The 22829-nt window shown below is 39.7% G+C and overlaps 1 protein-coding gene across 3 annotated transcripts in view; it reads right to left on the reverse strand.

The window, feature by feature from the left end:
- Positions 1-1796: 1796 nt before the first annotated feature.
- The window catches only part of NTRK2 (neurotrophic receptor tyrosine kinase 2), a 206746-nt gene continuing 185713 nt past the window's right edge, over positions 1797-22829 (reverse strand). For 2 of the 3 annotated variants that reach the window (XM_030466981.1, XM_030466984.1), the window contains 2 exons: positions 2954-3112; positions 1915-2100 (listed from right to left, as the gene is read on the reverse strand). In XM_030466981.1, the coding sequence (XP_030322841.1) occupies positions 1915-2100; positions 2954-3112 (345 nt within the window). Of the gene's footprint in view, positions 2101-2953; positions 3113-22829 lie in introns of all 3 variants that reach the window. The other variant, XM_030466982.1, reaches the window with a different exon arrangement.

Raw genomic sequence — 22829 nt, forward strand, 5'->3', positions numbered from 1 at the left:
TGTTCAGAATCTTTATGACCTAGCTCTAAAAGCTTCTGAATGAAAAACCTAAAGTGCCTCAATAAATAATATATACTAGCAAATTATATATTAAATGTGCTATGGGAACACTTAGAAAAATAAAATGCTTAATTTATTAAATAAAATATCCCCAACACGTAGATGAAGTACTAGTTTAATCTGGCTCACTTCAATAAGAAATAACAAAAGGAGGAAATTGAAAGAAAATCAATTTTTTTGCAGTAATGCCCCCTCACAGAGGGAGGCAAAAATCTTGAGGAATAAGTAAGGTAGGTTTTCATTTGTAAGAAGTCATATTAAAAATAATTCTAACTCTAGATTTGAAATCTCCAACTTCTGAATTGAAAAATAACAGGTATGCCCATGAGTCTGTCATCAACACTGTGGCCATGCAAATGTTGTGTACACATACAACGCCAATTAAAAAAAAATAATTTATGAATGAGTAGATGTTGGTAATGACAGCACTAGTACCAATACAAACATGGTGCTGAACTTAGGGTCTTTGCACTCATATTTGCCATAAACTCAGAGTAATATGTTTTAATATGTTTTCTCTAGAGATCTTTATCCCCTGCCATGGCTCAAATATAACCAGTGATCTCCGAGCTTTAGATTATTCATGTTATATCAGCCTATTGTATCTGTAACATTGTAAAGGCATTTTAGCATGGCTAATGGCCTCTATTAGCCCCTTCTAATGAAATATAAGTTATATTGTTATGAGTTTGCTACACCTACTAGGATATACTACAAGATGAATGGTAGTTTCTGCACAAAGGGCATTAATCAACAAAGACCATGCATAGTTTTGCTTGCATGGTTAAAAAAATAAAGAAAAAGGATTGAAGAAGGAATATGCTGCTGGACAAGCATGATATAAGATACACCTGCTCCAGCACCTATAGCATGTCCTATCTTATCAAAATTCTTAGTTTCAACATGGGATCCTGAAATTAATACTGTACACTAATAAGCCTAGCTTCAGCCTTTAGTAAAAAAAGACTAGCTAGAAAACATTTCTATACCAGTGTCATGACAATATCCTACCAGAAGACAAAACAAAGAGGTGCTTAGCTTATCATGTAACATAATTGTGTGCAGTGCAGGCAGCATCGTTTTCCCTTTCAGTTGTATCTTGCAATGAAAGGTGCTGGCAAAGCACCTCCTTGAACAATCCCTTTAGTCCTCAGAAAGACTCTTCAGGGAAAGTGCTGAGCCTCCTCTTGCCTTTCATCGAATCATCTCAGTGTTTTTTTTTGGGGGGGGGGCTGGATGCCATCTGATCCCCTAATTACTCCAGATAAGTCTATCATACAAGACTGTCTTCTATCCATCTGGCTTTATCTCTGCAAGGAACATGCTTCATATAGAGAACACCAGTCTTCTTTTTCCACTCACATGCCGAAGCAAAAAAATTGAGGTGAATCCATAGGAATTCCCAGTAGCTGTACAGCAGAATTCACAAAGTTCGAGTCAAATATATATTTCCCTTTTTTCATCCACATCAAAGGCATGAATACAACAAGGCATTGTTAGTTGTGGTGGGCAAACTGAAGAGTCTGCTGATATAACAGATCAGGTTTTTAAGGCCTTTGTCTATGCAGAGTTACAATAATGCAGAAGCCAAATCGATTAGAAAGACAGAAGAGGAGAAAAATAATGATAGAAATGGAAAGAGAGAGAGAGAGAGAGAGAGCAGATACGCCTCCGTAATGTCTAAAAAGTCAATACTGTGTCTACAGATGGAGAAGTGCACATTGCTTGCCCTTTGAAAGCTTGTCTGCAACTTTGTCATTAATACTGTCAAAGTTAAGAACACATTTCAATGGAGTTCAGCGGCAGTTGAACACATTCATTCCTGCAGCCCGTAAGAAGAAATGCTAGGAGACTTTAGCCTAAAATATCCAAGTAGACTGGAGATGCCTTGGCCAAGTTCTGGAGGAGGGAATGGATTTCTTTGATGTTAAGCCTCATGTGAGGCTCCCGTTGCCAACAGCCCAGCATCAAGTCATACACTTCCTTGGGGCATGTGCGAGGTCGCTGCAGGACTCGGCCCTGAGTGATGCACTCAATCACCTAGAAGAAATCACAAGGAAAGGATCATCTCAGCTGTGCCAACTATGTGGGGCTCATTTATGGAAGAGCTGATTGCTAGTTGCCGCACCAGCCTCATGGGTGGCAGTCACCCAGCCAGCTCTGCCAAGGGCTGTATCTCCAGGCAGACAGGGGAGCAGCACGATGTCATCAGGAAAAGTCACTGCAACGCAAATCGTGAAGGAGCAACAACTTTACTAAGTTCAGTTACGTTGCCCCTTCTGCTCAAGAGTGAATCATAACCCCAAAGTAATCTCACACCTCCTCTCTCTACTCATCTATCAACCTAATCTCAACTCAGAAGGAGGCAAAGTTTCATCTTGCTCACACAGAGCACCAGTGCCTTTCCCTCCCTCCCTTCATAAAGTTAATGAGTATCACTGTGGCTATCACCGGAAAGAGGTTAATTGTGACTGCCTGGAAATCAGGAGATCATCACATCTCCAGATTACTTCAATATATTCATGAGCAGTTTTGGACAATCACTCTGAAACCATGACATGTATGACATGGAATTGACATCACTGAAGCTAGTTCAGGAGACAGTTAAGCTCATTTTCATTGCTTTGTGGTCTTTCTCAATACCCAGAACAGCCTCTATACAAAAGTACAAGCTAATTTCCAAGCAATATAGTTCTGCTTGGACAAATTCTGTCCACCTGGGAAGAAAAGGGTAAAAGGAAGAGATTCAAACATGAAGTTCATGTTCAATACCACAAATACCTGATATCAGTGTGTTTGCCTTTACTAAAGAAATTTGTTGCTGCCCCTTCTCCAGGGAAGCTACACCACGTGCCAGTGTTCCATATGCAGTTTGAGAATGTGTTACACGTACCTCATTGTTTGAGAGCTGATACCATGGCTGTTTGCCATAGGTAAAGATTTCCCATAACACAACCCCCAAGCTCCAGACATCACTTTCTGTGGTGAACTTCCTGTACATGATACTCTCTGGAGGCATCCAACGAATGGGCAGCATGGTGTGACCTCCAACCTGAGGAAAACAAATGAAAGAATCAGAAATAATTCCTCCAGACCCTTACAAGGAAGATTACAAAGACATTGAATAAAGCAGATCCATGATTTTTTTTTCCCTGTCTGATACATACACTCCAAGGAGCTTCTAAGAACTAGGCATTTGTGGTCTAAACTCTCCTCTCAACTTACTACCATGACAGGTGTCTCAACAGAATCTCCAAAGACTATTTTGGAAGCATAAATTAATCTTTAACATTTGCTTGTTACACCTTATCCAAGGAAAAGGAAGTTTTATAAAATGATTCATTAATTTATTCTACTAACCCACTTTAAATTAGGACAGTTTTACTCTCCATTTTAACACTCAGGAAACTGAAAAACATTAATGAAATGAAATCTTCACTGATGATTCTCCTAAAAACTCAGTATTACCAACTGAAATCTATGAAGACACAGTGGTTTGACTGCATTACACTGTAGGATTAGGATCTTTAGAGTTTAATATCCTAGTTTTGAGTGAATTAAAGAAATGTTATTTTCTCTTCATAATTTCCAAAGTTAGCCCCATTCAATATTTTTTTTCCTATCCTTTGCTACAGAAGTTTAAAAAAAAAAATCAGGTTTTTTGATAATAAAACACTTTTAAGACACGGACTTTCATCCCAAATCAGCTCACAGTGATAAGATCTTTCACTGAATCAATGCCTTTCTGAAAACCTCTTAGAACATTTTTCATTTACACCAGAATGCATTACTTACTTAAAATTAGGTTTCCTAAGCATAATTTAAAATAATAATAAATAAACAATAAGAAATCTCTTATTTCAGTGTCTAAGCAAGTTAGTGTTCCTGATATGTCCCATTCCGAGTGGATCACACTAATACTACTCAATCTTCTCAAGTACTTTTAAAACAGTGCAACTGCTGAGATACTGTGATAGAGATATATGGATTTTCTGACCACTTTTGCACCAAGACAGCTGTGAATATTTCCAAAGTAGTTAAAGAAAAAAGGAAAGCTTTTTCACGGGTATCCACCTGTTGTTTAACTCCCATTTTCCTGCCTGAAAATGTATTTAGTGATGAAACTTCATCTGCACTTTCAAAATTCTGTTAATTCAAAATAATTCTCCTTAAAGATTTTGTATTTGTTAATACAAATAGTCTTCCTTGTTGTAAGTTGAAACAGTAAATGGAACAAAAAAAGAATAATAATTCAGCCAGAATGGGTTCACATTATTTCTAAATCACACAGAAAACCCATTTCAAGCTGTTTTTCAGTAAGACAGTATTAGCTCAGCATACCAAAAACACAGCTATGGTAGTGAGAATTCATCCCTGTCCCATGTATTGCCACAAATCAATGCTTGGTGCTGATGCCATAAAAACAGAATGTTAAAACTTTCTATATTTGGCCTACTACAAAGTTTTTCTTCTCCGTCCCCAAAGTGAGATATTATGTGAGTGACAGAGAGTATTTTTTGTTGGTATGCTGAATGAAAGGTGGGGCTCCCAATCTCAGTTCCCTGGTAACTTTGTGGATATGCGTCTGACTCAATGTAGGTTGCTTTGCACAGGCTCCAGAGCTTTTGAGGGGAACCCAGTTCCCGTGGTTTTCTGCCTAATTTGAACACATGCACATGGCCACACCAATGACAGAAAATAGATACAGATTTTTAAAGTGCTTTGCTCAATTCAGTGCATTCATTTCTGTATTACAGAAAGGTCTTTACCCCTTTGACAGGCAGACTGGCAGTCAGGCTTTGTGCATCAGTATTTTAATAATCTTTGAGAAGTCAGTAAATTATGTGGAGATTTGAAGTAACACACAAGCACACTGAGATGCAAACAAAGCTTCAGTTTCTCACATTATCATAACATAGCAACCAAACAGCTTCAAACCACCACTTTTACCACATCTTGAGAGGTATTTCACTGCAAAGTCAGAAAAGTTAGTCCCTTAGAAACATGCAGTCACATATCCGCAGACAAAGGGCAAGTGCCATTGTGAGATTGTTACTGAGCAGAAGCTTTTGTTCTCATAGAATATTTAAATTGCTCTTACATCTGATCATCATATACCCTCTGCTACTGGTTCTTTTCAGTAATTTCTTTGACCAATTCCTTAAAATTATTGGAAGCTTTAAACCATGAAATATCTGTCTGTTTTTTTTCTCATTTGTCACGTGTTACATAGAGAGATTTTGAGAAAGCAATTTAAAAAAAAAACCCAAAACCTAAACATTCTCCAAATCTTCTTTTCCTATGGTTCCTTGCTACAGTGTATTTGTGGTAGAACTTTCAATGTCATTCAATAAAATGAATGCCCCACCTCTAGAGGGATGATGATAAACTGCCACCAAATGATGACTCTGTGATGATCTGCAACATCACAGACCTGGCTGCCTCTCTTCAAAGCCTCTTTGCAAGACTGATTTATGACTATTGACACCAAGAATTTGATTTACAGATAAACATGAGACATGGGGTTCTTTTTTATTTTTTGTACATTGTCTTGCCTGGAGCTGTGTGAGAAGTCCTGAGGTCTCCCTATCTTTGCATGGCTAGTAATCATTTTAGGCAAAACTATTTCCAATATCTCAGCGTATCTGTAAAGATAATATTTGATGTCTTGCAAAATATCAATAGATGTATTATAAGGGGTGCTTTTCATGACAAATGGCATTGCAATGAAGACAGAATATCTCTTCAACACTAAGTACAATCTGTAGCAGACTGAGTATCTACCTACTTGTGATCCAAGAGCACCTTCGCTTTCAACTCAGATTTCAGTTCAGCCACATCAGAAGCATAGGTCAGGGTCTGTTCAAAGGCACTTTCTCTAAATGCACATTTCCTCCTCTATTAATGATCAATGGTTACTGAGTCAACACTCACTATGCTCAGAAAAGCATTAAGGTCTATGTTAGGCATAGACTTAAAATGAAGCACATGCTTCAGAGCTTTCTTCAGTGGGAGCCTGGGATTTGATGCCACTGTTTGCAGGATGCATGAAACAAATTGCCAGTCAGATGTGAGCTTTTTCTGATTTTCTCTAGACTGTTGAGTGCAGGCACTCAGTTGTACCGTAACAGTAGCGAAGAGAGGTGGAGTGCCTTTTTGCAGTTGTCGCCTAATCTCAGCAAGGATAAGGATCCTTTCCAAAAAGGATCAATGAAGGAAATATGATTACACTGACCAAACTTCAAAGGTACTGAGAGCTTCAAAGGGATGCCTTCTGTGTATGCTTTAATAAGAAATGCAAGTATTAAGCAGCTCTCAGCTATCATCAGGACATGCGGGATAAAGTTCCTGCTATTATGCACAACAGAATTGCAGTGCTGCTCGACACACATAATTTTAAATTGGTTATGTGCTAAATAGACTACATTTGCAGTTAAATAACACCTTTATATTCTGTCTAGCCAAGGTTATGACCGGTCTCAAAGTATTATAACTTTAACTTAGTATGCTATCACTTTAAATTCCATACTGTGGGTGTAAAAATGCTGCAAAAATGCCCATTTTATTGATACAAATTAGAGTGTATTTTCTTGATGCTTACCTGGAAGCACCTGCATTATACTGGTTAGTTTTTATTTAAAATTGTTCTTCTACAGAAGTCCCTTCCAGGGACCTTCTTTTCCTTCTGAAAGCCTGAATTACCTTCTGCAATGTGCAAACTATCCACAGGGAGGAGACTACTATGCCAGATCAGTGAACTATGATGGTCTCCAAAGCAGTTCCAAGGTGAAACTGCTGAACCATTCCATGTATGAAATCTTGCACTCTTAACAACACAATGTCATTCCACTTGTCACCACATTCAGCACTCATCTTTTAAATAAATTTAGTACTTTGAAAATTACGCTAACCTTGAACATTGTTTTCATCTGTCAAACATCAAGCAACCATCCAGCAAACAAGAATTTTCGTCTAGCAAACATCAAGCTTCAAGGACTGCTGCAAAAGCATCATGTTTTAGCCTTTAAAGAAGGGTTTCTTAATCAGGAGTTTGCTAAAGTTTCTTCTCTTTCTGACTTCCTATGTTCCATATCCTGCTTCATAGGCACTAGGAAATGGTGCGGCTTGTCTAATGCCGAAGTTTTGGTTTTAAGAAGGAAATTAGGCCTGTAGTACGAAATTCTTGGAAGCTGATTTTTCTTTCCCAAGGGTCTGCACACATTCATCCATTCAGCCAGCCAGCCAGCCAATGTAAAACCAACTTTGTCACACATTAATTTTACTGCTACAAGAAGAGCTCTCAGCTGATAGGTATCAAGCTAAAGGCAGGCCATCACTGCAGCTTCCCTATGTCAATCAAAAATGCATTTGTCAATATCCTGCCCTTGTCACTGTTTCAACTTCTACTGCCCAGATGCCATGGAAACCAAAAGTCCTGTTGCCCAAGGTTTGTGAGCAAACGGGCATGCTCTCTTACAAAGAATAAACAAATGAAACCTTGTGCTCCTGCTGGGAACAGGAATTTGTGAGTGGAGCCAGGGGAAGCCAGGCCACAGAGGTACAGAAGAATAGGGCTCTATGTGGGGCTGCACAGATGGGAGCCATGAGCTAGGCAAGGCACTAGAAATAAGGTGACCAGTCAGTCTATCAATTCACACCAGGTTTATGCCTTAGTCATTTGTACCATGAAGAGGGAGGGCTGAATGGACTGGCCACACTTTTGTAACCTGGTCTCACCACAGCAGCCTCAGGGACTGTGCTGCTGAGGGTATGACAGAGGGCTTTGGGGCTCCAGAGCCATGCTGTATGGTGCTGCAGGGGCTGACCAAAGCCAGGACAGGGACTACTCAGAACAGGGAGCAATCTCTCCTCCTACTAAGTGCTGGTGGACATATTTGGAGAGCACTCCTGCAGAGAACGTTAAATCCAACCCCCAGCTTCTACAGGCATTGTATTACATAACCATTTTTAATTTTTTTTTTCAGTTTCTGTCTTCAAGCATTGAATACTCTGAATTCAAGCAGTAAAAAGCACAACAGCCAATTGCATAGCCATGGAAATCGGGCTTCCTCATTTACGTTCAGTGTTCCCAGGCTCCCACGATACCCACAGAGTAGCATTGCAGTAATGTGTCACAGTGCTCTGTATATTCTCTGAAGACTAGTGATGCTTTTTCTGCCAACAGGATAAAAGTAATTTTTTTACTTTGTGAGCTCAATGAACCCGAATGACTAACCCATGGTTTACAGCCCTGATACTGCCCAATACCCTGTCTGGCTTGAGTGCAGCATCTCCCCAGAGCAGCCTGAAGATGATCTCAGGCTGTCTGCAGATCCAGGTGGTAGACTTGAAAACAGCAACACACAGTTCAGCAGATGCTTAAATTAACTGTCATGTGAAAAGTCTCCATAATGCAACTAGATCTTAGTTTATAAAATTGGAACCAAGCTATACCTTTTGATTAATTTGTTCATCCCCTTCTAAGAAAGCATACTTTATACTTGTGAGCTTATAGCATTTCAGGGTAGTTTTTGCTATTTATGTTTTGGTCTTCTGACTTGTTCCTGCATTTTAGGATGATATAACTGCATAGAAAAAGTTATCATGTCACTGCTAAAACTGAATACCTCTTTTCTGCTGCTGAACATTTGCTCTTTCCCCCTCATAAAATGCTGGAAAATGTTTCTCTCAGTACAAGAAAAAAAAAATCAATAATTTTTATTTTTATTTCTGCCATGCCCTGGCCTTGCAGACAAAGTTAATGTCTCTCTTAAAAATATCATCAGTCCTACTCTGTCCAGTTGGAGAAAAACAATGTATTATTTTCTCAGTAATCACAAAGAATATTACTCCAGCACATTAGGTAACTGAATCATAAAATAAGGTGGATTATTAGCCAGTAGGTGAAGATGTATCTTCATTTTCACTTTTAACCCTTCTTCATTTCATCTCTATTCAAATGAGACTTGTATCTAAAGTTCTTGATTTCAGTTTTGTCAGAAAAACTGAAACAATGTCTATAACAACATTCTAGAACAACACTGTAAATTCTCTCTCTTGTTGTGCAATGTGAGTTCAATATTGTGTGTTAACTTTGTGCCACTGGAGATAAAATTCTTCCCATTAGTCTCTGTAAGAAAGACCAAATCAAGAATCAGAAAACAACAAAAGAAATTGGTAACTGGCAGGTTTGTTACAAACAAGAGGCATCCTGTCACATAGTGTACTATTGCTTGTGGAGCACATTGCCACAAGATATTGCTAAACCTACTGTCTTACTTGAGATCAAAAAGTGATTAAACACACTCATGAAGGACAAATCTGAAAAGGACTATGAACCACAAAGATACCACCTTGGTCCCAGGAAGTGTCTGAGCTGCAGAGTGCTGGAGGCTAAGGGAGTACATGAAAGAAATGTTACTATTTACTTAACCTATTTTTGTACTATTCAGCAGGCACTGGTGGTTACTCATAGTGACAGGATCCTTGTCCAGAGTAGCCTCTGGAGAAGCTATTCCTGTGGTCATATGCAGATAGGCCACATGTTGCAACATACAGTTCTTACCAAACTTCTCAGTAAGGCTTACGGAGAGCTAGAAATTATTCTGCCAAGAGGGTGGAATGAAGGAAAGACACTGCACGGAATACTGCATGGAATTAATATATGTGAACGAATTAATGTTTATCACAATTCAGAATCTTCCAAAGACATTTTTAAAAGCTAAGCTGAAAAGAAATATAAAATTTACCTATTTCTGTGTTTTACACAATTCAATGTCATATTGGGTCAGCCAAATACACACAATAATTAATAGACCGCAGGAGTTACTGCATTACAGAGCGCATACTCTGTACTAAGGAACATGAAGTGCCCTGGAAGTAAGACCAGACAAGTACTGTGAAGAAGGTAACATGATTAACATATCTTGATTAAAAGAAATTTCTCCTATCAGAGGGACAGAAAGAAAGCTAACTGAATAGAAATCTGCATCACTGCACAGTAACAGATTACAGCTGGTGTCCCAGGATGAGCTGTGCATGAGTGAAAAAAAAAAAGAAAAGAATATTTTATTTCTTTAAAATATAACTTCCTTTAGTTTAAAATGGGGAAAAATTCTAGTGTTAAACAATCAGTGATAATCTAAGTGAAGAGAAAGGGAGGTATACTGTGATAAATTGAAAGGAAAGAGAACTTGAACAGTGAAATCTGTAGACATTTAGATTAGTTTCTAAAGACAGGAATTCAGGACTGTGGTTAAAAGCAGGGCACTGGGATTACTACTAAATAGAGATGTCTTGACCCCTTGAACCAGGTAGCCTCTCCTTTCAAAAGCACCTTGTATCCTCCTAACTTGCCATATCAAGTTATGCCATATCACATAATCACTGATCACTCCAGTGGCACAACTTGAAATTGGAAATATTGAGCTCATGAAAAGCCCTGTGTTTTGCTTTATGAAAAGCTGTCACTGTATCACTTGTATCCTAAAAGTATTTCCACACCTCAGTGTCTGCCTGTTGTACCACCGAATGAAGACAGCTATCAGGTATCAGCAGACAAGCTGCTGGAACAACTCATGTTGAAATTCTCACAGGCTCTGGGATGATCATCAAATGTGTCCAAGTCAGCAGCAAACCAATCTTAATCAACTACAGCCACTGCCCTTCAGATTTCCAAAGCAGTTTATGAAGTATCAAATCCTATTTTTATATTAATCCCAAGCAATCTGGGCTACTTAGCCAGGGTGAAAAGGTTTTAAAAATCACCTTTATAATGTATGGGGAAAATGGTCTCTACCTAGTTGAAATACTACTGATGAGATGCTAGCTTAACTGCACCGTCAACATTAACAAGTAGCAGTTACTCAAGGGCAGACTGGAAATTAGTATCATAACACATTAACCACTTTGTGTTCACTAGGAAATCTCTATGCCTGATGTCAAGCTGAAAACTATTTCTCAAATACTGAAGATCATAATATATTTGCATATTCATTTTACTCAAAACCACTTTTTTTTTTTTTTTTCCCTAATTTACTATAGGTTAATGTAGCAAGCCTGACCCTATCTATTGAACACATCAACTTACATTATAGGAGACAAGAGGAGCAACAGAGTTTCATCTGTAGCTTTAGTTCTTACTTGTGAGTGACAAAGTGCTTCTATAACTTAAACAGCATGGGAGAACTGCAATTTTTAGTAAAATGTCTCAGATGTTCCAGTACTTTCATTTTCATTAGATAGTTTCCTGTCCTTTTCCTGAATAGTTAATTTATCACATGGGTTACAAATGCCAATATTAACAAACTGCCACACATGTGAGGCAACAAAATTAGCAGTCTTTAGTTTCACAAATCCTAAGAATATGGGCAAACCTAATGAGCTCCCACATCTTTCCCACAAGAGGTTGTTTTGAACTATCAATGCAAAAAGCAAGTCAACCATTTCATGTCTGATATTTTGCCTTGTTTACAGACTACCTGTATGATGTTGGGCAAGTCACGTCAGATCAAATTTTTCAACTACTGAAGGCAGTTCAGAGATACATTTTTTCCAGCAAGAAGCATCAAGAAGGCAGGGCAAGGTCTTATGAACTGAAAGACCAGTAATAATCCTATTTCAGAGAATTAGCAATTGCTCTTTTCTGTGAAGACTTCTCTCTTTTTGTCAAAATAACAAGGGAGAAGTATAATGATAACCACAATCCCAACCTGTCTTCAGTGCCTGCACTGTGATACTCTACACTGTCAGTGTCAACAAGATAATCTAAGTCTATCCAGATAGACAATTACACTGGCAGGAACCTGTGAGAGGCTAAATTACACTGGTCCTCAGCCAGATGCTAATCTGTTCACTTTCCTTTTCTCTGCAGTCTTGATTATGTTTTCTACGTCTCATTTTCTCTGGGTTGTAATTTGTTTCCATAAACTGGAAAACAGAAGAGAAAAGTTTCATTAAACAGAACAAAAATATTTATTTTCCTTCCATGAATTCTTGTTTTTATGTCTGCACTTGTACTATGACATTACTCTGTGAATTGAAACAGGCATTTGCTTTGAAATGAGGTATCCATCACATAACATGCAATACGATCACTAAAAATATCAGTAACTGCTATTACCAGGAAAAAAAAAATCACTCGTTCCTATGGAGCTTGCAAAATTCTAAATTGCCCTTATCAAATTCGTATGTGGAATTATTCCTCAAGGCAGGCTAAAAATACTGTTCTTGGACACAAGTGCCAAAGTGTAGCCCAGGCAGTGATGAAATCATTTTATAGCTCTTGGCTAAATTTCTACCCTGGTGTTAAGGGAGGACTTAAACCAACAGAAGGCTTGGAGCCACAGATTTGGGTTTTGGTTTTGCATTTGCTTTTTGGATTTTTATTTCTTAACTCTTTTCAGTGTCTGTCTCTATCCTCAGCACTGTCATTTTCCATTCGGGAAACATTATATTGCACTGTGCACACAATAGCTCTTGGAATACACATGACTGTGTTTGCTTAAAAGCAACACTGAGATGTAAATTCTTCCTGTGATGCTGGAGCATCTTTCTGCTGCTAAAACAAGGTTAGACAATCTCTTCCCATGCACATATTTGCAGAGGGTGTCAGCATAGTAAGAAATCCCCCCTAGCATTTCCCCGGGTAGACACATTCCCTGATAGCATGCCATCAGGGTAGAAGTTTGGCTTCCTGACATAAAGCCTGTTAAGTTCACTACCAGGTGATCACAGGGAACAGAGAAGATCACAGTGACCTCTGAAAAAATTTAGGGCTCTGCACCAGCGTTATTGCATTTTAGGCAAGACTCTGAAGATTTAACACATACAGGCTTCCACACATCTCAGATTGTGCAACATGCTACTCACATCCTCCACCAAATGCTAGTGGTATGTGGACAAAGGAGAAGTGGTAGGTGGAAAAAAACCCTCACACTTTTTGCAGAGCCCCAGGGGGACATTTTGGAAATTCTTATACCTTCTCCTAGGATCAAGCTCCTTTAACCATGCAGCACTGAGGTAGTTCTTTCCTCATGTCTGCTCATCTTTCTCTCTGGATGAAGAAGAATCCTAATAAATACTGAGTTCTCTTCTTGCTGCACTGATGTAATACCATAATTAAGTAAAAATCAATGCATAAATGTAATTTTCCTTTTACTGCTCAAAGAGAAGTAGGATCTGCAGTAAAACTGAGAACTCAAACGTGAGATGCCCTGTTTAAAAAAAACAAAACAAAACAAAACAGGCTGCAATTTTACACCCAAGTAGTTAGCACAGTAATTAAATTTTCTGAGATTTCCATTTTTAAAAATTAATATCAGCTCTATATCTTGAATGCAGCATTTTCAGACTACAGATTTTCTTAGATTTCAAGGAGGTTAAGAAGACATTCAAAGTAAGCCCAGCAGGAAATTAATGTCTCACATTGTTAAGATAATGAATCTCAATTTTGGGGGGGGTTTCTGAGATTGCCTACAACCACAGTGTTTTGGGCAGTTCAGTACATTGGGCTAGGTTTCCCAACTCAATCTCTGTAAAAATATGGTACTAAAACATATCATACTTAAATTAGGCTGGCAATTTTTTACCTATACTTTTATAATGCCTAGCTCAATGAAGGCCTGATCTACATGGAGCTCCAATACACTCTTGCAGAACATCTCATACCTAATAGTAACACTTTTAAAAAATGCTACTTTTAAACGTTTGTAATTTAAAATTACAAGAGAGCTCACCATAGCAACTGCACTTCAGCTTGGTTGTATGACAGTGGGTTACTATAGCCCTAACACTGTTTATGAGCCTTTGTACTTTAGAGTATTTTTAATTTGCTTCAAGTGAAAACTTACAAAATAGTGTTCATAAAGCATTCGTTTCCCTTTAAAGTCATGCTAATTTTTAATGCTCTTTGGAAGTGTTTAGGATGATCCACACATAGTATTATCAAACAAACTCAGTGATGTTCCTATTAAAATGTTATGTGCTTCAGGCCTTAGTGTATAGTTTTCTTTGTTTCCCTGCCAGGCAAATCTATTGTTCTTTTTGTGTATTAGGCTGTAACCTTCACCTAACCCTGCATCCTGATCTCTGTGTCTATTTCCATTGAAAACATGGCTGGATCTTGTATCCATCACAATATTTTCATTTTATGGTTCAATATGGCCTTCAGGAAGGGGGTGTTTCTCAAGTTCCCATTATCCTTGACTCTGTCCTTAGGCTGCAACTCCTTTTCATTTGACTTTCCTCTCTGCCAAATAGGAGTTGGCTTATCACTGACCAGCTAACTCTGACAAAGGAGGGAGCCCTCTGGCATGGTGATTTCATGTCATTACTGAGATTTTAAATTAATGTCCTTCAAGTTGCTGTACTGTGTATTTGATCCATTTGACTTTGCTTTTAATTTTTTCTGAACACTTTGCATAATAATCCCTGTAGGAGTGACAGGGTCCTTTGTTATCAAGATCCATGAGCTAGATAGCGAAGGAACAGGATTAATGCAAGATCATGAAGACTCCATCACAAAACGTATGCCACTAAATTTTGACACATTATTTGCATCTAGTTACACAGGACACTGTTTATAGCATGACAGTAAATGCACTGCACTGAAGTGTATGAAACCCCAAAGTATTGCTACATACACTTTTCTGATGGTTTTGAAGAGATAACAATGAGTGCCATATGTGAGCCAATGCTTCTATCCATGCTTCTCTCTGACAGGAGTGAAGTCTGACAGTTTCTGAACCCCACTTCTTACTCTTTAAGATCAGACAGCTTCCCAGTGTCCATATAATCCTCTGACAGGACTGACACAGTTAGGACAGAAGGAAGTTGACTACAAAACTGTCTTGGCTATAGAGAAAAAGCAGGGGAGAACTTTCCATGTTAAACAATTTAATATGGGTTATTTCCCCTGATGGGCACTTACTCAAATCAAGGCCTCTTTAAGCTCAGCAGGAGCAATTTAATAAAGCAGCAAGTACCAAAGGAAGCAGCAATTCAACAGGCTATTGCAGTCAAAACACTGTCAAGTTACAAGAAGCTTTTATGCTTTTCTACTTCAGCAAAAGGAATGTAATATTCAGAATGAATACTGCTGAAACAAATACAATATTCAGAATGAGGATAATAAATATAATTTCACCTCTCCAGCAGGTAGAACATAAAAACTGCAGTGACCTTGCTCATTTGTTTTTCCTCTGCAAGAGAGGGGCAGGGAATAAAATACAATAAGGCAGAACTGGGGCCTTCTCCAAGAGAACACAGAAACAGCTTTCCATTTTTCCATTTTCCAATTTTCCATTACCTGGCAGGACCCCACACACCCTTACTGGCAGGATATAAGGCAACTTCCACTGGCTCCTGGGGAATTTCACAGGTTTTGAGCATCTGTCAGAAAGTTCTGATGGAATCACGCTTTTCAGCTGTCATACCCAGAAATAGGGTTTTCCCCTGAGTCAGGGAGCACAGTCTCTCAGGACAAGATTCTGGGCTCTCCTTAGGTGAAACTCAGGCAGAGTTTTGGATAAAGAAACAGAGCACACAGTCTGACATCAAATTTCAAGGGTCTTGGGATTATGCCTGCCACCACAGGGAGTTGTTCCCTTCACAAAGTGAATATATTTGCATTCTGTCTTGCAGCCATAGTACAGCTTTAGGTTATTTCACACTTGCAGTAGAATTTTCTTCTGCAATGTCACTCGGTCAAAGAACCTTTATCATTACGATCAATGTCCTTGCTCTCTGAGAAGCCCAGGCTAAAGATTCTAGTTCAGCATATGTAAATATCTTTATTATTTCTTTCCAAGGCTTAAATTCTGTGATCATGCTTTAGCACGAAGGATGAAATTAACCTCTCTGGGGCCATGTGAAGGCCATGCCATGCAAGCCACTCATTATGCTATCAGCTGGAGGACAAAGGAAAAACTGCTATGTACTTTCTGCTGAATGTTAACACTGGGATGGATGTCAATCACTACAATGTATTTGTCACAAATTCATTTCCAAACAATTAATTTTAACATAATATAATAATGGAAAAATCTTGTTATCTTTACTTTTGTTACCATTGTTAATATTTTTAGACATTTAAAATTTAAGATTTTATGTTAATATTACAGAATAGTTAAAACCGGTGTTACTGTTTATGGAAATAATAAGTAATACGTATGCAAAGAAAGAGAAGGATGCACTAACTTATATGAAAGACAGAGCTACATATATAAGCATAAGCTAGGATGCAGGTTTTAGAAAAAAAAGGGTTCAAGAAATGTGTAATATTTTTATATTATGCATCAGAATCAGGCCATGTGGAACTGAGCCCTAGACCTCTTTGTTCTGTGCTGCCAAAATGAAGAGAGAATCATTATCTCAGTAAAGGAAGAGATAGTTGTATTTAGTCTAAGGACTGACTGATAGAAGAATTACAATAACTTTTGGCTGTAGTGTGTCCAAAGAAGGGCAAAAAAGCTAATGAAGTGTTTGGAACATAGGTCTTAGGAGGAGTGTATAAGGGAGCTTGGGTTGTTTAACCTGGAAGAGACTGAGGGGAGACCTTATCACTTTCTATAAATGCCTTAAAGGAGTTGTAAAGAGGTGAGGATTGGTCTGTTCAATGAAGCTACATGTGATAGTACAAGAGGTAACAGGTTCAAGTTGTGCCACGGGAGGTTTAGATTGGATGTTAGGAAGAATTTATTCATTGTAAGGGTTACTACACATTGGAATAGGCTGCCTAGGGCAGCAGTGGAGTCACCATCCCTGCAGGTATTTGAGTTGTATAGACATGGTACTTAAGGATATGGCTTAGCTAAGGTCTTATCAGTGTTAGGTTGAAGGCTGGACTCGACGATCTTTAAGGGTTTTCCAAACAAGATAATGCTGTGATTCTATTTGAAATAATTTTGAGCAATAAATTTTGACATTCAAAATGTTGGTGTTTTCCAGAAATGAGAAACAGACACGTTCTCCCACAGTATTTCAGTTTGAGTGGAAACTTTACACAAAATGTACTCAGGTAATTAAAAATAAAATGTGACTGATAATCAATTTACGCAACACATTCTACAGTACAGAATCATACAATCTTAGAATGGTTCAGTCTAGGAGAAATCATAAACACCATCTAGTTCCAAATCCCCTGCCATGGGCAGGGACACCTCCCACTAGACCAGGTTGCTCCAAGCCCCATTCAGTCTGTTCTTGAATACTTCCATGGATGGGGCATGAACATCTTCTCCAGGCAACACCTTGCAGTGCCTCACAGTGAAGAATTTCTTCCTAATGTCTAATCTAAATCCCCCCTCTTCCATTTTTAAGTCCCTTGTGCTCTTGCTACATGCTCTTGTAAAAAGTTCCTCCTGAGCTTTCCTGTAGGGTCCCTTCAGGTACTGGAAGGCTGCTAGAAGGTATCTCTGAAGCCTATCCTTCTTCAGGCTGAACAACCCCAGCTCTCTCAGCCTGTGTTTATAGAAGAGCTGCTCCAGCCTTCTGATCATCTTTGTGGCCCTCCTCAGGACTTGCCCCAACAGTTCCATGTCGTTATACTGGGGGCTCCAAAACTGGACGTGGTACTCCATGTGGGGTCCCATGATAGGAGAATGACCTACCTTGACCTGCTGGCCATGCGTGTTTTTTGATATTGTGCATCATCTTAATTGGTTCTGAAGTGAAGCAAAGACCTACATAGGTGTTTTAAGAAAAATCTCAATAATGTCTGCTATCAGAGGGCCAGGAGGCGAAGGAGAACATAATACTTTTGGAGGGCAGCTTTCTGCAAACAGTGGTACCTCCTTGAACATGAGAGAGCACAACATACAGGGGATTTCCAGTGTATTTCAGGCCCTGGACAGTTTGGCACAGATAGAGGTTGGCAGTGGGATGAGGAGCATCTCAATGCCATTTCATTAGTCTCTAAATTACTTCCATTATCACTTCCAAGAGGAATTCCAGGAGGAATTCTTATCCTGCTCAAAACTTTTTCATGTTCAACTCAGATAATCAAGATAAATCTGCACTGAGGGATGGCACATTTTACAGAGATTTATTGAAAAAAACGAACACATGAAGCTTCACACAAGATCAGTAAACTATGCCTTAAAACAACTATATCCCAGATGAAGCACTAAGATATACTATAGTGAATAAACATACATTGAGAAGTATTATATTACAGCCTAAACAAAAACAAGCAACAAAAAAATCACTAGATAATAGGCAAGTTCTTTTGAAATTTCCGTAGGCAGATTCTTCCCATAGAATCGATGGAAGATAGTGATCAGCAGTGTCTAAAAAGAAACTCAAAATCTGAAACAGCACCAGCCAATGTCCTATTAAGATATTTAGAGTGCTCCCTTTTTAGATATTCGATATTTTAGCATGGCTACATCACAACAGAATCAATCCCTCTAACAATCTCCAACTGTCACACTGCACTGTTTTTTCAGAAGCACAGCAAAACATGTATAGCTCCTGTACAGTTGCACAACATACTTGTAGATCTGACTGAAATGTTGTCAGTCCAGGAAAAAATATTGCAATCATTAACATAACAGAGAAATCTAAAAGAAACCACCAACAACCTAGGCCAAGAAATTAAGAAAAAGACTACATGCAACAGAAATTGGATGCTCTGTGGGAGCGGGCAGCAACATCGCTTGGCATCACAACTGGAATTCAGCAGAACCCCATCATCCATTCCCATGAAAATGCACCCTGGTCTCTAAGCTGCATCTTTTCTAAAATTCATGTTCTGCAACGCACTACAGCCTAAGTGGTAGCAGAAAATATCATGTGTTCAACTGAACTTATTTCCCCTTTACCATTATCAATGGTTATCAACTGCACAAACGTGAGAGTGTGTAATATTTGTGCTTTTCACAACCAACAGGAAATCAGAGGCCTCCCTGTTTCTGGGGCATTTAGTTTGCAGGGTGTGACTGGTGCTGGAGAGCTCATCAGTAAGAGAACAAGTAGTTGTCTGGTGTGATACTCTCCTTGGTGCCCCAGCCACGGGCAGCTGCACTTCAGCTCCTGCCTGCGACTCCATCTTCCCCTGGCCTGCCATGTTTCAGGGCACCCCTGCTGCTGCCCGTCTTTGCAAATGCTGCCTGCCACAGCAGCCCTGGTGCTGCATACTAATTGGCACATTTAATGACTTTCTCTTGCTCTCCCTCCTGTTTCTTCCTGAGCTCCCGTCTGGGGGCAGGAGCCTGGCTGCCATGGAAACCGAACCTCCAAACGCCCTGAACCTTCAGTACCACTCCTTGGAGAAGATTCCGGTGCTGATGCTGGAAAAAAGGGAATGCTTGAGATGGTGTTAAGGAAGAAGAGTGGGATGGGATCGTGCTGACTGTGGCAGGAGTGGGTCTGTGCAGTTCAGCCAAAGCATTATGCAAGATGGGCGCATGAAATCAGGCATTCGGGGGAAAAACAGATTAACCCTCTAATTACCTACATTTTTCTGCAAAATATTTTAAATAGCTTTCAGCCCCTTCCCTTGCATCTGCTTACAGCCTGGATCAAATACCGTAGGGCTTTCCATCGAATGGGTTTTGACAATCCCAAAGAGGATTCACAGATCCGAAGGACTGTTTGTAGCCAGAAAAAGTGCTGATTACAGTGAGCAGAAGTTTCAAGGGGCCCTCAGGCCCTCCGCAGCACATGCTGGCAGGGGACAAGCCCCTGCCTAAGCAATAAGGCTGTGATCCCATGCCTCATCATTCAGTGCTGCCTGCCTCCCCTTCCCAGACTAGCCACAAAACTGCAGCGGAATGGAAATACAGCCTTTGTGGCACTGCCTGTGTTCACTGATGCCTTTTAGATGGGTGGGCATCTAATTCAGCTATAGCTCGGTGTCCAAAAACATTCTGAACCTTGCTTCAAGCTGTGTGGCAATGAGAATTGCACTTCTGTCCCCTTTTCTGGGCATGTAATGGGATTAAGACGAGTGTTAGATAAGTTAGCACTCAAATTTCAGCCGTCAAAGGACACCATCACTTGTACCCAGTCTCTTTGCAAATTTTCAGACTATCAGTGCAGAATCTCCTTCGGTGTTTTTTTCTATGGATGATTCCCCATGATGATTTATTCATGCAGGGAGCCCTCAGAAGGTCAATAAAACTGGCATGCTCCCAAAATAAACGAACAAACAAACAAACAAACAAAAGAAGGAAGAAAAGAAATCCCCACTGTTCTTTCAGTGAAGCATTCAGAAGACTTTAGACTGGGTCAGCGCTTTACAGGAGACTAGATGGAGCTTGTTATGTCCCAGGCATATCTTCTCATGCAAAGGACTTAACAAATGTTTCAGCTCTCATTATGTGTTCCACCCTCTGGAACAGCCAGCTGAGTGCTGACAATCTACTTCAGGGCCAAGTCAGACCCAAGACATGATGCATTACCAGCATGAGTACTAACAACATAACAGCACAGAGTATAATTCTATCATTTTACACATCCATGTCCCTCGCCCTCACCCCTCTCATGCCTATAGTACTATGTGAAGTTCTGGTCTCCACAGCTCAGGAAGCATGTAATGCAATTGGAGAGGCACAGGAAAAGAGAACTTGAATGCTTAAGCAGAGCTTCACAAAATCATTAATGTGTTGGATAAAGTGAGGTCAATCAGCAACAGCTGAAGAACTACTAAAAGCAAAGTCTGAATTACTGTAGCAAGGACACTCAGTGAAATCAGTAGGAGGTAAGTTCAGAACAGATAAAAGTAAGTATTTTTAAATATAATGAGTATTAGTCTCATGCAACTTGCTGCCACAGTTATGAAGGTAAACAGTGTAAGATGCAAACAAGGATTATGGCATGCCTATACAGCACCAGGCTTGATGGCACCTCATGGGAGACACCTTTTTAAAAGGGCAAGAGACTCAGTCTTTGTGCAAGAGATTGTGGGGATGATTGACAGAGCTTCAAACTAGATTTGAAGGGGTAGTGGGACATAACCAGGCTTCATTCACAGGGCTGTGATCTCATTGCAATTACTGAGACATGGTGGGATAGTTCACATGACAGGACTATATTCATGTATGGCTGTGTACTTTTTAGCAGCAACTTGAGGTGGTGGAGCTGTTCTCTGTGTGAGAGAGCAACTGGAATGCATTGAGCTCTATACAGGGTGGGAGGAAGAATGTGTTGAAAGCTTACGGGTAAGAATTAAAGGGCACACAAATATGGGTAAATTTGTTGTGCATATCTACTACATGTCTACCACCAAACCAAGAAGGCGGCGTCAAGGCCTTCTACAGAGAGCTGGAAGTAGCCTCAGGATCACATGTTCTAGTGCCTACAGGTGATTTCAATCACCCTGTCATTTTTGGAAGGGCCACACAGCTGGGCATACTCAGTCCAGAAGGCTCTTGCAGTGTACTGACAACAGCTTTCTGATGCAGGTGGTGGAAGAGCCAACAAGGAAAGGTGCACTGTTGGACTCTATAATAATCCATAAAGGTCTAGTTGAAGACATATTGGGAGGAGAATGTCCTGAGTGATCATGATCATGAAATGGTAGAGTGCAGTACCACAAAAGGAAGAAACAGGGAAATAAGAAGGATTGCAACTCTGGACTTCAGGAGGTCTAACTTTGTCCTCTTCAAAGATGTACTTGGAGGAACTCCATGGGCTAAGACTCTACAAGGTATGGGGGTACAAAAGAGCTGGTTAGTGTTAAAACATCACATCCCCCAAACTCAAGATGGGTGCATTCCATTAAGTAAAATAATTGAGTAGAGTAGGAAGATCTGCATAGATGAGCAAGGAGCTACTGAAAAGAAGTCATATGGAAGAAAGAAGCTCACAGTATGTGAAAAAAGGTCACTTGCAATAATTATAGGAATGTTGTTTGGATATGTAGCAAAGCAACAAGGAGGAATTAAATCTGGCAAAGGATGTAAAGGAGAACAAGAAAGGTTTCTTTAAATACATCAGCAGTAAAAGGAAGAATAGGAATCATGTGAATCATGCTGAATGAGATGGCTGCCTTGATAATGGAAGATGCAGAGAAGGAAGAGCTTCTGAATGCCTTTTTGCTTCTGTCTTTACTGCTAAGACCAGGTCTTGGAAATCCCAGAGCCTGAAAGGAAGAAAAAAAACCTTGAGAAAGGAAGAGAAAAAACCTTGAGAAAGGAAGACTCTCCACTGGTCAGTGAGGATTGAACATAAACAAATCCATGGGCCCCAATGGGATGCACCCACAAGTACAGAGAGATGTTGTTGCTCTACCACTCTCCGTCACTTCCAAAAGATCATGGAAAGCAGAAGAGATTCCTGAGGACTGGAGGAAAGCCAACGTCATTCCAATATTCAAAAAGGGCAAGAAAGAAGATCCAGGAAACTACAGACCACTCAGCCTTACCTCCACCCCTGGAAAGGTGACGGAGCAGCTCATTCTGGAGGTTGTCTCTAAGTACATGGAAGAAAAGAAGGTTATCAGAAATATCGAGCATGGATTTGCCAAGGATAAATCATGTTTGACGGATAGCTTTTTATGACAGTGTGACTGAATGGGTAGATGCAGGGAGAGCAGTGGATGTTGTCTACCTGGACTTTAACAGGTCTTTTGATACTGTCTCCCATAACATCCTCATGCCCTAACTCAGAAAGTATGGGTCAGAAGAGTGGACGGTGAGATAGATTGAGAACTGGTTAAACAATAGAGCTCAGAGGGCCACGATCAACAGTGCTGAGTCCAGTTGTAGAACTGTGAGTAGTGGTGTTCTCCAGGGGCCAGTACTGGGTCTAGGTTTATTCAACACTTT

This window comes from Calypte anna, chromosome Z (genome assembly GCF_003957555.1).
Source record: "Calypte anna isolate BGI_N300 chromosome Z, bCalAnn1_v1.p, whole genome shotgun sequence".
Taxonomy (NCBI): domain Eukaryota; kingdom Metazoa; phylum Chordata; class Aves; order Apodiformes; family Trochilidae; genus Calypte; species Calypte anna.